The sequence below is a fragment of the Trachurus trachurus genome (genome assembly GCF_905171665.1).
Source record: "Trachurus trachurus genome assembly, chromosome: 1".
Lineage (NCBI taxonomy): Eukaryota > Metazoa > Chordata > Actinopteri > Carangiformes > Carangidae > Trachurus > Trachurus trachurus.
In genome coordinates this window covers 21,912,151-21,924,773 of record NC_139891.1, presented here as the reverse complement: position 1 = coordinate 21,924,773, position 12,623 = coordinate 21,912,151, and the positions used below count along the sequence as shown (strand labels likewise).

Sequence of the window (12,623 nt, the reverse complement as noted above, 5' to 3'; positions counted from 1 at the left end):
AGGATCGGCATCTATCAATCTGAGCGTGAGCGTACGGTACGCACAAATCTCACTCACGCCAGCTCTGACCAGGTGTACGCACATTTGTCCGCTACCTGTCCAGGTGCAGCTGATCTCCGCGGCGGAGTGTTTTTTTTTTTTTTCCCCGTCACCGGGACCTGTCAGCGGGACATCGGGCCGGTGTTTCACATCCCTCCATCAGCCGAACCATGCCAGCTGTGCTGATGGTCATAAAGTAGCGTTCGCAGCAGTAATATGCCAAATGATTTCTCCTCAATCACTTGTGTTTAGTAAACTGCAGGAGCGTTTCATGAGATCGCTGGGTTTCCTGACGTGGTCGGTGACATGTGCGTCTGCAGCCTCCATCCACCGGGATGACGCTTAAACTATCAATGTCCAGATATTTAATGTTGCCGCCCTCTCCCTGTTCAACGCGGTAATGTTGGTAAAGTCCCTCTTCTTGGCCGTCTTCCGTGTCTCCATGTCGTAAAAGGGGCAGGGCGACGCCTCTAAAGCAGGAATATATCGGGGCGTGACATTTAAATTACGCTCGTTTTCAGCCGCCGGATTTATCACCACCACGCCGGTTCTACGCCAAAATCAGCAGCGTACACACTTTTAGTTAATCACACGTGACACTTGGCGTACACTGATATTTACACCAGAATCTACACCAGATCCTGCGCAAGTTTGATAAATGAGGGCCATTGTGATTTGCCATTTTGCCTGTGCGTGATGGAAGCTTGTATGTGGTTGTGATGACTGACAGCGCTAAAATGGTAAAGGACATTGCAGTAGACACTTTGAGATGGATGAACTTTGAAAGATGCATAAGTATGCATGACATTTAGTTGTGAAATTTAGGGGGAAAAAAGCGCGCTCTCTTTCTATTCCTGTCTATGACCGTCAGAATAAAAGTTAACGGTCAGGATAACGTTACAGGACAGTGGCTCTTAAATGATTCAGACACACTCCTCTCTTTCTCTCTTTCGTGGCAGTAAGTGGGGCCAGTGACCATAATTCACAGTGACAAGCCTATTACACGTAACACTGTGAAGTCTATAGTTGCCAATATTCTGACGAAGCAACCCCGTCCAGATTTAAGGGAAGTGATACAGACTATGAGGTCACATTCAACCACTGGTTTCCCCAGATTGTCAATATGTCACTTATATAGTCATATATACTGTAAGTCATCGCTCCTTTCAACAGAACATCCCTTGACCCAACAGATTGTCACAGAAGACTAAATTATTGTTTAACCGAGTCTTACATCACACCCCGTATATCAGAGTCTTGAACAAAATCTAATGTGAAACAGGTCAGCCCTGTGCCGCAACATTTTGCCTCGGAGCCAGTGAGTCTCAGCCCGCCATTTGTCGGCAATTAATCTCATTTTGTGATACCCATGCATTTGCTTACTCTGGTAGCCTCAGGTAATCTATAACTCTCTCTTGTTTGGAGACTTCATTGATTCACAATGGAGGCGAGGGGCTCTCCAGCTGACAGGAAGCGTGTGTTTACTGATGATGCAGCGGCATTTGCCTTCCTTCACGGGACATTAGCATCTGTCTCAATGAGCAGAGCTGGGCACAGAACTGATGAGCTGTAGTTATAAACATTTAGGTTCTGAGAGAAGCAACTATGAGCCACTGACAGCGCTCACGGCGATGATGTACATAGGGACACTGCAAGAAAACAGGCAGAAGGAGAAGCAGAACATCGATGCTGAAGGTTGAGTGTTTGGGTGTACATGACAAATTCGGCATGACATGTTTACATTTGCATTTTGGATTTGGCTGATCGTCTGGTCTGTGGCATTTTAAAATGAGTAAATCCTATCCTATTAGAGGCAGCAAGCATTGGGGGTTAAGGTGCACCCAGGTAATATCTGAAGTGTCGTGACAATATTGACCTGCGGCCAAATTTATCAGTCATCTCAGACTTACTCACAGTTATGCTTCAAGTAAAAAAAAATCTAACAAAAAAAACTCAAACCTCTGAGAATATGAGTTATTTGTGAGCTTCCTTCAGTCTCTCTTAGCGAGGACCGGTAGAGGTTCTCATTTTAAAGTGACACTTGACAGAACCATAAAATTGAATTAATGGTGTCATTTTGTCATTTTTCTGAGTGGCTTCCAATGTGCAGTCAACACACTCAGAGGATTGATGAGCTGATCTCAGTACAATTTCATGCAGGAAGTAACAACAAAAACGAAAAAAAGCCAGTAGCACCACTTTAAAACAAACTAGCTGCACAAGGGTAAAGACTGGAAATATATTAAACCTAAACTGAAAATGGTACACAGACTTAACTGTGGTTGGCAAATAGCAATCTGGTGTTGCAACTTGCAGTTTTTATCTGATAAGTCTGGTGATGTTTTATGTTAGCTTTTACACATTTGGTGTGATTTGAAAGCTGAATGGTTGGGGCAGATACTGTGCCACATGGAGGCAAAAGCTCTGCAGTGAGTCCTCAGTTTGGCTTGCAGCTGGACGGACAGTTTCGCTGCATGTCATTCCCCTGCATTTCCTGTCCGTCTCATCAGTCTCTGTCCAATTACAACATAAAATGCCCCCCCCCCCCCCCCCCTAAAAAAAAAAAAAAAAAACCTTTACACATTCAGTATAATCCTATCAAGTATGAACATGCCTGGGCTACAGCAATGTTTTGGACAGCTCTGCTGATTTTCCCTTTTGGTGTTCCTGGTGCATCTGTGCCTCATGCCCAGCAAGGTCATTTGGCCACAACATCAGATACTTCTTTGTTTTGTAAATCTGTAAATCTAATTCAACTTCATGAGAAACAATGTTTTTCATTGTCTTCAGTTTGACCTTGACTTTCCCTTTGGGTTATATGGAATTGTTTCCTGAAAATCGGGCATTGACTTGTCGTCATGTTTTATATTTATAAATATTCTTTTTACACTCCTTGCAATCAGCATTTGTGCTCAGGAGTCAGTGTCTTTATTGGTAACTGCTATCTGGTTATTCACCTTTTACAGCTCCCTCTGGGAGATAGGAATGTGTCGAGGATTAAGATTGGTGATGAAATGTTTGCACTGCTAAGCCTCCTAGCCTTAGAACTAGACAATCTGTATTATCAGATAAGCATTGGTTGATCACTTACATTATCCAAGAAAAGTGAAGCAGCGGACAACTAGATTTGTTTGCCGCATGTCTTCACAGACATACTGTGATCATCCATTTGAGTCTGAATCAATTGAGTATTGAAATTGAACAGAGCAAGGGCAGACATTATTCTCTTTTTGTTTTTTTATTATTATTAAAATGTGATAGGTGGTATGTTTCGTGTCACTTACGGTACATGTAAAGATGGATGTCCAACCCCTGGACAAAAGACTGTTACTTTCCACTTCTCCCACCCCTATCGAATATTATCTATTTAATCAAGGTTTACAATTAAAGGACCACCAGTGGTTGGCTTTGTTGGTTGATGATCAATTTCATGGTGTGTCTGTGATGAAATAATGAGTAGTAACATTGAAACGAGAGACTTTCTCCATTTGTTTTAATTCACAAAATCCTCTCATTTCTCTTATTGTCAGCTTGCTCTTCCTTTGCACCACAATCAAATTCTGCCAACCCCCCCGAGTCGCTCTTAACTAAGCAACAAGTCACAGCCCACAGTCAACGTCTATACATAATTACTTGAATGTAATGTTGCCTGACTAAAAAGAAAAATTGCCCCTTAACCGAGTTGGCTGCCGTGGAATGCCCAGCTGAGCCCGAGGCTTGTTAAAGCTGTTATCAATCTCCTCTTCCCTTGTCCCTGCCCTGCTTTTTTAGCAGAAGGAGTGATTGCATGCAGCATTCGTGGCCCTAGAGAGGGAAAATGTATTTCCCGCGAACTGCTCGGGAGCCTGTCAGTGAAGGAATCTCAGACCACCAGTGTGTTTTTCACTGGAATGAACCTTGTAACCGAGTCCGTGAGGTCCTAGTCCCTCAGAGCTGACAACCCCCTAACATTGATGCAGCTGTGGGACCGAAAGGGGGTGGGGGGTAAAAAGATACATCTTTTATATAGTTTAACTTGAGCCTGGTCCAGGTGCAGGTCATACCAAGGAGTGCTAATTAGCCGGACTTACTTATTATCCACGAAAAGGGGGATTGAAAGAGAGAGGCTGTCGGTATGAAAGAGTGTTAAGGAAAGAATTCCTAATTTACCCAAATCCTCGGCTAATCCAGTGAGTCCCTGCTCCCTAATCCTCTCTATTCTCCATGTGAGAAGCAGGAGAAGCATGGATACTGTTGGAGAGGCATTAAGGAGAAGGGAGAGGAAATTTCACTTTGCACTAAAAACTTATTTTGGGACAAAAGCTCAGATGAGGGACAGCAGCTAAACAAAAGCCAGTTATTATCTTAAAGAGCTGCCGCCGCTGCTAAAATTATTAATGGCAGCAAAATGCCAAGGTCAAGCTTCTCGACTCTTCAGCTAAACCTCCCACAACACATTTACATAATTTCCTCTGCTTTATGTCTGATTGAAGGGAGGGAATCACATTATTTATTCTCATTCTTTTCACTCTCTTTATTCATTGGTTTTTTGATTCATTCATTTTCTCACAGCAGCAAAATAATTTGTCAAGGTAAAATCTTGTCTGTGGTAATTGAGAAATCAGAGATTAGCGTCAGAGATTACCACCCTGAGCTTTTAAGTGAAATGATGCCACGACTATTGAATTTTTTTTACCATCAAATTTAGTACAATTATGACCTCAGGATGAATTCGGGATCCCTTAAGTGTTTATTTAGTGTCGCCTAAAAGACAACATTTTGTGATGTAAAAAGCTGCCTTCTTAATGTAAGGCTCCTAATTTCCACTGTACATCTTTGATATTTTAGGTGTACTTGTATATACTGTATATTTAAGAAAAAAATCAGATTTCAGTAACCAAGTGGAAGTCAATGTTTGCCAGTTTTTTAAAAAGCAATCCATGGGTGAAAAAAAGCAACATTAGGTCAACCCATTTGTTTCTTACTTTGCTCATAATCATTTTTGTTGCACAGAAATTGACATTGAGCGCTGTGTCCGAGAATCCATCACCCTCTTCTGCTGGACTCCGAAGAGCGCCACATACCGCCAACATGCTCAGCCGCCTAAAGTCGCTGGTGACAATGGCTTTGGGAAAACAGCAGCATGCTATTCATCTGACTTTCCAGATATGCCCAAGACCGACCTGGTGAGTTTTGTTTCCCCCCCCCCCACACACACACACACAGTTCTGCAGCTTACTCTTCTTCAGGAGTGGTGTTAGTTTTTTTTTTTTTTTTTTTTTAAGTTTTGGTGAAAATATCTTTCCTAGCAAACAGAGGAAATAACCAATAGCACTCAATATCCCAACCTGGTAATAACCTGGTAAATAAGGTGCAATGTTTTGGGATTTTTTTTTAGGTATCAGCTTGGTAAGAACAATGAGAAAAGAATGGGAAAGAATACCTAATGTATGATGTATTAAAATTACCCTATGCTTGCTGCCCCAAAACACCCATTTATTAAGGTCATATACTCCAAGTAATGTCCATAATCACAAGAATTAGTTAAATGAATAATATTGAACTTATTCTTCCTTCACATTCTACTGTTACAGTCCATTGGCACTGATCTGATCAACTGTCACCCACACAGACGGGTATTGATAATGCTGACTAATTTGGTCGAAGCTTTGCTATACTGTATGTGCATCACCAGCACCTGATTGAAGTTGTGAGGTAGATTTCACAACCTACCTGTGGAATAAATGCGAAACCTTGCCCCCCATTCTCTCGCACCTGCTCTTTCCCCCAGTCACCGCCTGATTGTAGCGCTGCAGAGGGACCCCAGCAGGCCTGTTAAGCTGTATTGATTTTTCATGTTCGAGAGAGTTCCCCAGGAATCAAAAGTTATAGTTCGATACAGTACATGGCAGCTCCAGTCTCTAATTCCCGAAGTAGCAAAAAATATTGATTTGTTTAAAAATGCATTTGCTTTAGAAACACAACCAGTGAAGAATATCTCATCATAAAACTTGATTTATATAGCACTTTTTAGTTTACTAATAGGTTGCTTTGCAGTGAACATAATATATTACATTAAAGTAGGCTACTCAATATTCATTAGATGCTTTTATCCCAAGCAAAATGCAAAAGTGATAGACAGATGTCATCAAAAACAATTAGCCCAATATAGTATGCTGTATGAGCAAAGAAAAATAAACATATAACTAGGGTTGCACGGTATACCGGTACTAGAGTGGTACCGGGGTACTAACGCATTTAAAACGGTACCATACTGTGCTTAGATGGGACCGGTACTTTCATTCTGCGCCGCCGGCAGCGGTGACGTCGCCGCGTGAAGTCGCCGCATTGTAATTTGAGCCGCGAGGAGCGAGAGAGCGAGTCACAAACAAAGCAAGGTGCTTTTTATCATTACCGTTACAGCGCCACCTGTCCATGTGCCTGTGTTTGTGTGTGTGTCTGTGTGTGTGCGCCGCGCGCGAGAGAGAGACGGCCGCCACAGCCTCGTTAATAAGTTTTGTTTTTACCGCGGATCACCACTGGCTGCATGCTCTCTCTCTCTCTCTGTCTCTCTCTGTCTCTCTCTCTCTCTCTGTGAGTGAGTGAGTACGGCGAAGCAGCGCTACGCAGAGATGAATTAACGGAACGATATTGCGTTGATGGGGGTGGGGGGAACAGAATCAATTTGGTCCACGTATGGGAAACAATAGGTGTGTGTTTGAGTAACATGAACATTTGTGTTTCATTCTATAAACTACTGATAACAATTTCTCCCAAAAATTACAACTGGTCAAAATAACAAAAAAAGATGCAGTGTTTTCAGACCTCAAATAATGCAAAGAAAACAAGTTGATGTTCATTTTTAAACAGACATTTTTTAATTTAGGAAGAGTTCAGATTAATATAGATGGAATGTTAATCCTGCAGCAGCAGTAACTGTTTACTGATTTCCTGTTTTATGGTCGAACATTTTTCTATTAAAATAAAGCCAATAATGACATTTTTTGTGTTCTCTATTTATGTGGAAAAGTACCGAAAAGTATCGAAAAGTATCGAAAAACATGTTGGTACCGATACCGGTACCAAAATGTTGGTATCGTGACAACACTACATATTCAAACAAACCACCATAAAAAAAGGTGTTAATACTCCGTTTTGAGGAGTGTTTATCGATGTGATGCTGTCTTCCATACAGGCCTTTTGTCTTTGTTTAGTTTTTGCGGTGCAGCCCTGTTTGCCTTTCACACCTGAATGCATCGTGTCCAGAAAGCTCACAAACACTCTTGTCAGCCCTATCTGCTGTGTGCCCAAGTGATTGCTGTAATCTTTCTCATTCAGCCGAGGCTCATTTGTATGGGTGGTGGCATTGATCCATGGCCGCATCTATCTGCACCCCGCCTTCTCCTCAGAAAACACTCTGGCACTGGGTTGAAATGTCACTCTCATCACTGGAGTGACCACAGACACACACAAACTATACTCCACATACGACTCAGTGCACAATACAACCACAGAGAGGAAGAAAATAAGGAGCCGCATGTTGATATGGAAACAGCTCTGCTCATTACTCATTATTACACATGTTGGCGAAGATTACTCTTTGCCTTGAAGACTGCTGATTCAGTGAAATTTAACTTTCTCATTTGAAGCCTGGGAAAGTTTTTACTGTGTGAACTGTGTGATGTGGGTAAAACTGACAACCATAGCAACAGCAAATAAAGGTTTAATCTATGGTCACATCTGCCAACATAGTCAATAAAGAACCCTTTCATAGTTGCTATTATAAGGCTTCATTGGAAAATAAATAGCCTGTGTAAACACCTTGATCATAGTGAAAGTCCCAGAGTTAGAACTGAAAGAACTAGTTTACTTTCACTGTATTAGGTTTGGACAAGAGGAATGATTACAGCACCCAGACCCTTTGAACCAGTGTTGGGCATCTGTTCACCTGAGGATTGCTTTAAGGCAGACTTGGAAGATGTATGATCCCTCCTTTAAGCTAAAACTGAATGAAACAGACTGACTAAAAGTTACAGCACAGCTGCAGCGGAGTTCAAGATATGAATAAATAATCTCAAATTTAATATGATAAAAGGTGCCTCCGCCTGTCTTAAGCCTTGATTTAAAAGAACTAAGAGTTCTTGCATGAAAAATTTCTTAAAGGAAGCTCCTAAAAAATGCTGTGTCAGCTCCAGGTTCAGTGGCAATAACTCTAACGTACAACCACAGTCTTACACTTAGAGATCCACAATGTCCTCACTGCCAAAAAAAAAAAAAGTGGGGTGGCTGATACAGTGGTGATTCATGTACAGTACAGGTACTGTATGTTTGTGTTAGGTGCCCCCCTGTTGCCCCCCCCCCCCCCCCCCCCCCTTTCTGCTAACAGAACAGGAGTCTCTGTCAGCAGATTTCCAACCCTTGTAGTGAACAGACATCCATCTCACTGGACAGCTGCTCTCCAGTCAGCCTGGTCTGGGTGAATGAAAAGGAGCTGGCTGTCTGACACAAATACACAAATGTGAACATTGCAAAATAAAACCAGAAATATTGTCCTCTTAATGAAATTGCCCAGTTACTCAAGCCTGAAACAAACTATGTGCAAGCCTATATGTGCATGTGTTGAAAGGCAGCAATAAGAGAGCAGCTTTTGGGCATGCAACATAAATGTGTCCCCATACTGTATGTATAAGCTGTTCATCTCATTAAAACTGAACACACAACGATAAATCTGTGCATTTAATTTTCTTGCCACTGTAATGTACATGAAGAGGCAGGTGTTAGTCTGAGGGAATTCAAATAAATCATATTGCAGTAGAGTGCACGGGAGGCTAATGCCGTCCCCTGTGGATGAGCAGATGTTTTGCTTACTGTCATCTAACAGCCGGCACAGTTCATATTTCAGCGACTGAACAAACGGATGTCCATGAGCAAACAGGAATGCTCCCTTGTTCCATTTGTTCTGTGTTTGTTCCCATGGACAGTGAGAGGAAGCAGCATTCCCGTTTAGCTAGGGTCATTTTTTATTGTATTATTTCTTCATTTATGTGTTTTGTTTGATTTGCACAAAGTTGCCATCCAACTTGAGAAAGCATGTTGAGATATGTAACATTAATTTAATTTCAGAATATCTTCTAAACAAACTTGTAATTGTTGCTGTTTTTATGCTTTGGTGGGTAAAATACTGTCTGAAAGTCAGTCTTTATCCTACAAGCTGTTTAATCTACAGGTTCTACAAAAAGTCTCTGCATTCAACAGTGTGTTGAGATGATAACAATAGAAAAAGTCCTATTGAAAGTATTTTCATTTTAAATCAAGTTCTTTAGTATTTTATCTGGAAAATTTTGACTTAACAGCTTCCACTTGTATTGAAACAACATTGTGTTGTTGTGTACACTGCTTGTTTTTGATGCAGCTTTATACAAAATATGTACAATAAATAGTTATGTATTAAAACTTATGACATAACTAGATTTGATGACAGTATGATTATACAGTTAATCACCAGCCCCACCAACAATAGCATGAAAAATTACCAAAATTGAATTGTCCGGAATACTTGAATACTTCTCTGACACATTGTACACAAAAAAACTGAGCCATGCATGCACAACAGTGAGTAAAATATGAAATGGAAATGTTTCGGTCATTACACTTCAGTCCAGAGCAAGTTGCTTATGCAGCTCTAAAATAACATCATATTTCAGTCACTGTAACTCAGTTGTCAAAGTGTAGGTCTTGACTTTCTCGATTCTCAGCAAGAACAGGGCTGAATTTTCATTAGAAGAGACTGTTTTTTTCTTTTTTTTCTTTTCTAGCATTCACAAGAAAAATCATTCACGTTAGACTGCTATTGGTAACTGCTGTGTGGCCAGAACAGGAAGTATAAGAAAAGCTGGGAGGGTTTTTCATTTTAAAATCCTCCTCACTGTGAAAATTGGTATGTGTGTGGCTGCTGCGAGGGGTATTTGTTGTCAGCAGTTTTCTCAGATCATACCCTCAATTATGCTCTTCTTCTCTTTGTCTGACTGCAAACTTGGCAGATAAAATGTGTTTTTGTTTCAGAAATTATGCTCAAACACCACAGACGGCGCTGGTTTGATATGTGAAAATCTCAGCACAATTACAATCACGCACTGTGAAGGCACTTTAAATGAGTCATTGACCTTGTCATCAAAGCCCAAACAGCACTGTGGCTCCTAGCTCAATATGTTTAAGTGATAGGATTTTTCTGTCAACTATGTACCATGAGCATCCGTGCGTAGACGCACACGCGCACAAGACACAACACGGCATTTTTTGTGTGTTTATCAGCTGCAGTTTAGGCTCATCACTGTCAGGGCCAGTGAAATGTGAGAGTGTCATTAAGCCTTTCTCGGCTGGCACACACTGCTCATCATGACATTTAAGTCGCCGCTCAGTGCTCTGTCAGCCTCAGGCAATCCCAGGCTGCATATTTTACCTATTTCTGTCAGCATATCACATATGGATATGTTGATGTATATGCGCAGAAAGAGAGAGGTATTATTTGGTTTTACTGGAATAGATGTGTAGGTTTTGCCACTCATCTTTGCTGATCAGCTCATATGAGCCCAGCAAAGCAGATGAGCCTATTCAGCTCTGTGGAGCTGTCCAATGTCGTCCTCATCCACTTTTCAGACACTGTCACAGACAGTACAATCCAGTTGAATAAAGCAGTCCTCAGCTTAGCACTAAGCGCTTTGAACAGGACTCTGAGCATCAAGGTAAAATCTCTGCTTCCACACAAAATGATGACTGAGCTAAAAGCACAGATTTTCTGTCATTAAACTAAAGTGCAGGTGTTTTTTTAATGAGTTGACAGGATCTCCAATATTGACATAGCAGTATGCAACCCAGCTGATGACATTCCACTGAAATGGTCAGAAATTTCAAACACATAGAGTTGACTTAGGCTACAGTAGTTGTACTTTTTTCGATGATGTACAGAGACAATTAGCATTGGTATAGGCTGTAGGCTCATAGTATCCCACAATGCACTCTGACAAGTGACAACCAAGTGGCAACCTCTGAGGATGAACAATACAGAAAACCCAGAAGTACTAAAAATTGCAGTTCCTTGAATCCCCATATAGACCCCTAATGATTTTTTAAAATGCATGTTCCTGTACCTGACTTTGCAGGAACTGTGTGGTACAAAAGAGTTTTGGAGTGTAGCTCATTTCCCTCTTAATGATAGCTGTGAAGGGGGATTTTTTAAAATAAATTTTCACTGCTAAAGGCTTTAAATTCTGCATAATTGAGAACTTGCCACTTTGAGTGATAGGTGGGTGACCGCACGCTGAGGTCTCAGCTTCACATGTATGTCACCTCTTTTCTCATTTTCGATTAGCCCTGAGTTTGGTGGAGTCATTCACTTACAGCCCATGGTGGTTTGATATACGTACAGAATAGAAATGCATTTGACTATGATAGAAAGGGGGGTGTCTAAAAGTGCTCTACATACTGTACAGTAGACCCCCTGGTGAATAAGATGAAGTGAATGAGGAAGTGATTATACTTTATTACAACAGTCAGTACATGTTAAGTGCATACCATAGGTTTATAGCATTTTCTTGTTCTCTTGTGAATGATTCTATTAAAAAGGTGTTTTTAAAGGCAGATTGACAGACCAACTCTACTTTTTCACCAATCTTTGTCTGTTTAGTTTAGTGCTTATTTAGACAAAAGCTGGCAACACATACAGGTCACATAAACCGGTCTAAGCATGTTCTTATCAGGAATTGCCTGTTCTTATTGTTCCCTTGTTTCTTTTATGTTACGACGTTTACCCATTATTTGGAGTACCTGCTCGCATGAGACAAGGGTCAAATGACATTTTATGTCGAGCATCTTTGCACCTAGTACACTGCATTGTGCGACTCAAGCGATTATTCATACATGCACGAAAAAAAGCCACATGCCCCATTGCCTCAGCTATAAACTGGTGTATGTGTGAGTCAACAATACTTGTTGTTGTAATTGCGGCTCATCACAGTGAAAAGCTCTGTCAGCTCTGGAGGTTAAGACCCAGCTGAACACACACAAAATCTATCTGGTCCAAAACCAAACTGCACTTTGACAGTCAATGCGGTGCCAGTCAATGTGGTTTTTTGAGGTGTTTTTGTTCATCATGTTGCAGTGATAATCATGGGGCACATGCTGCATTTAAAAGAAACAACCTCTACCTGTCATAAGCAAGTGCGATCAAGAGTGTGCTCCTGGCTTCTATGTGGTCCAACCATGACCTCTTCATTTGTGCAGTTAAACGTTAATTTGAAAGCAGCAATGCCAGAATTAAATATTCAGATGATATTTGAGAGAATATTAGTTTATTAGATATTTACTGTGACATATCAGTGGGGACATATAATAAAACTGAAAAATATGTCCATTTACTCTAAGAGTGGTTGCTCTGGCTGTTTAGAAATTTTGATTAGCCCCCTAATTTGTTCAGTTTTGAACATTTCATTTATGCATTACTGCAGTTGGAGAGAGTGTCATCATGCAGAAAATTAATAATTTCAGTTTACATATGTTTACAGTGACAGTATGTAAATACCACTTACACGACGCAGACAAAATGAAAA

At 41.0% G+C, this 12,623-nt stretch overlaps 1 protein-coding gene across 1 annotated transcript in view; it reads left to right on the top strand.

Moving 5' to 3' along the window:
* The window catches only part of tbck (TBC1 domain containing kinase), a 49,495-nt gene that overhangs the window by 18,438 nt on the left and 18,434 nt on the right, over positions 1-12,623 (top strand). Inside the window, exon 23 of the mRNA XM_083983333.1 lies at positions 5,032-5,204. Within this exon, the coding sequence (XP_083839459.1) occupies positions 5,032-5,204 (173 nt within the window). The remainder of the gene's footprint in view (positions 1-5,031; positions 5,205-12,623) is intronic.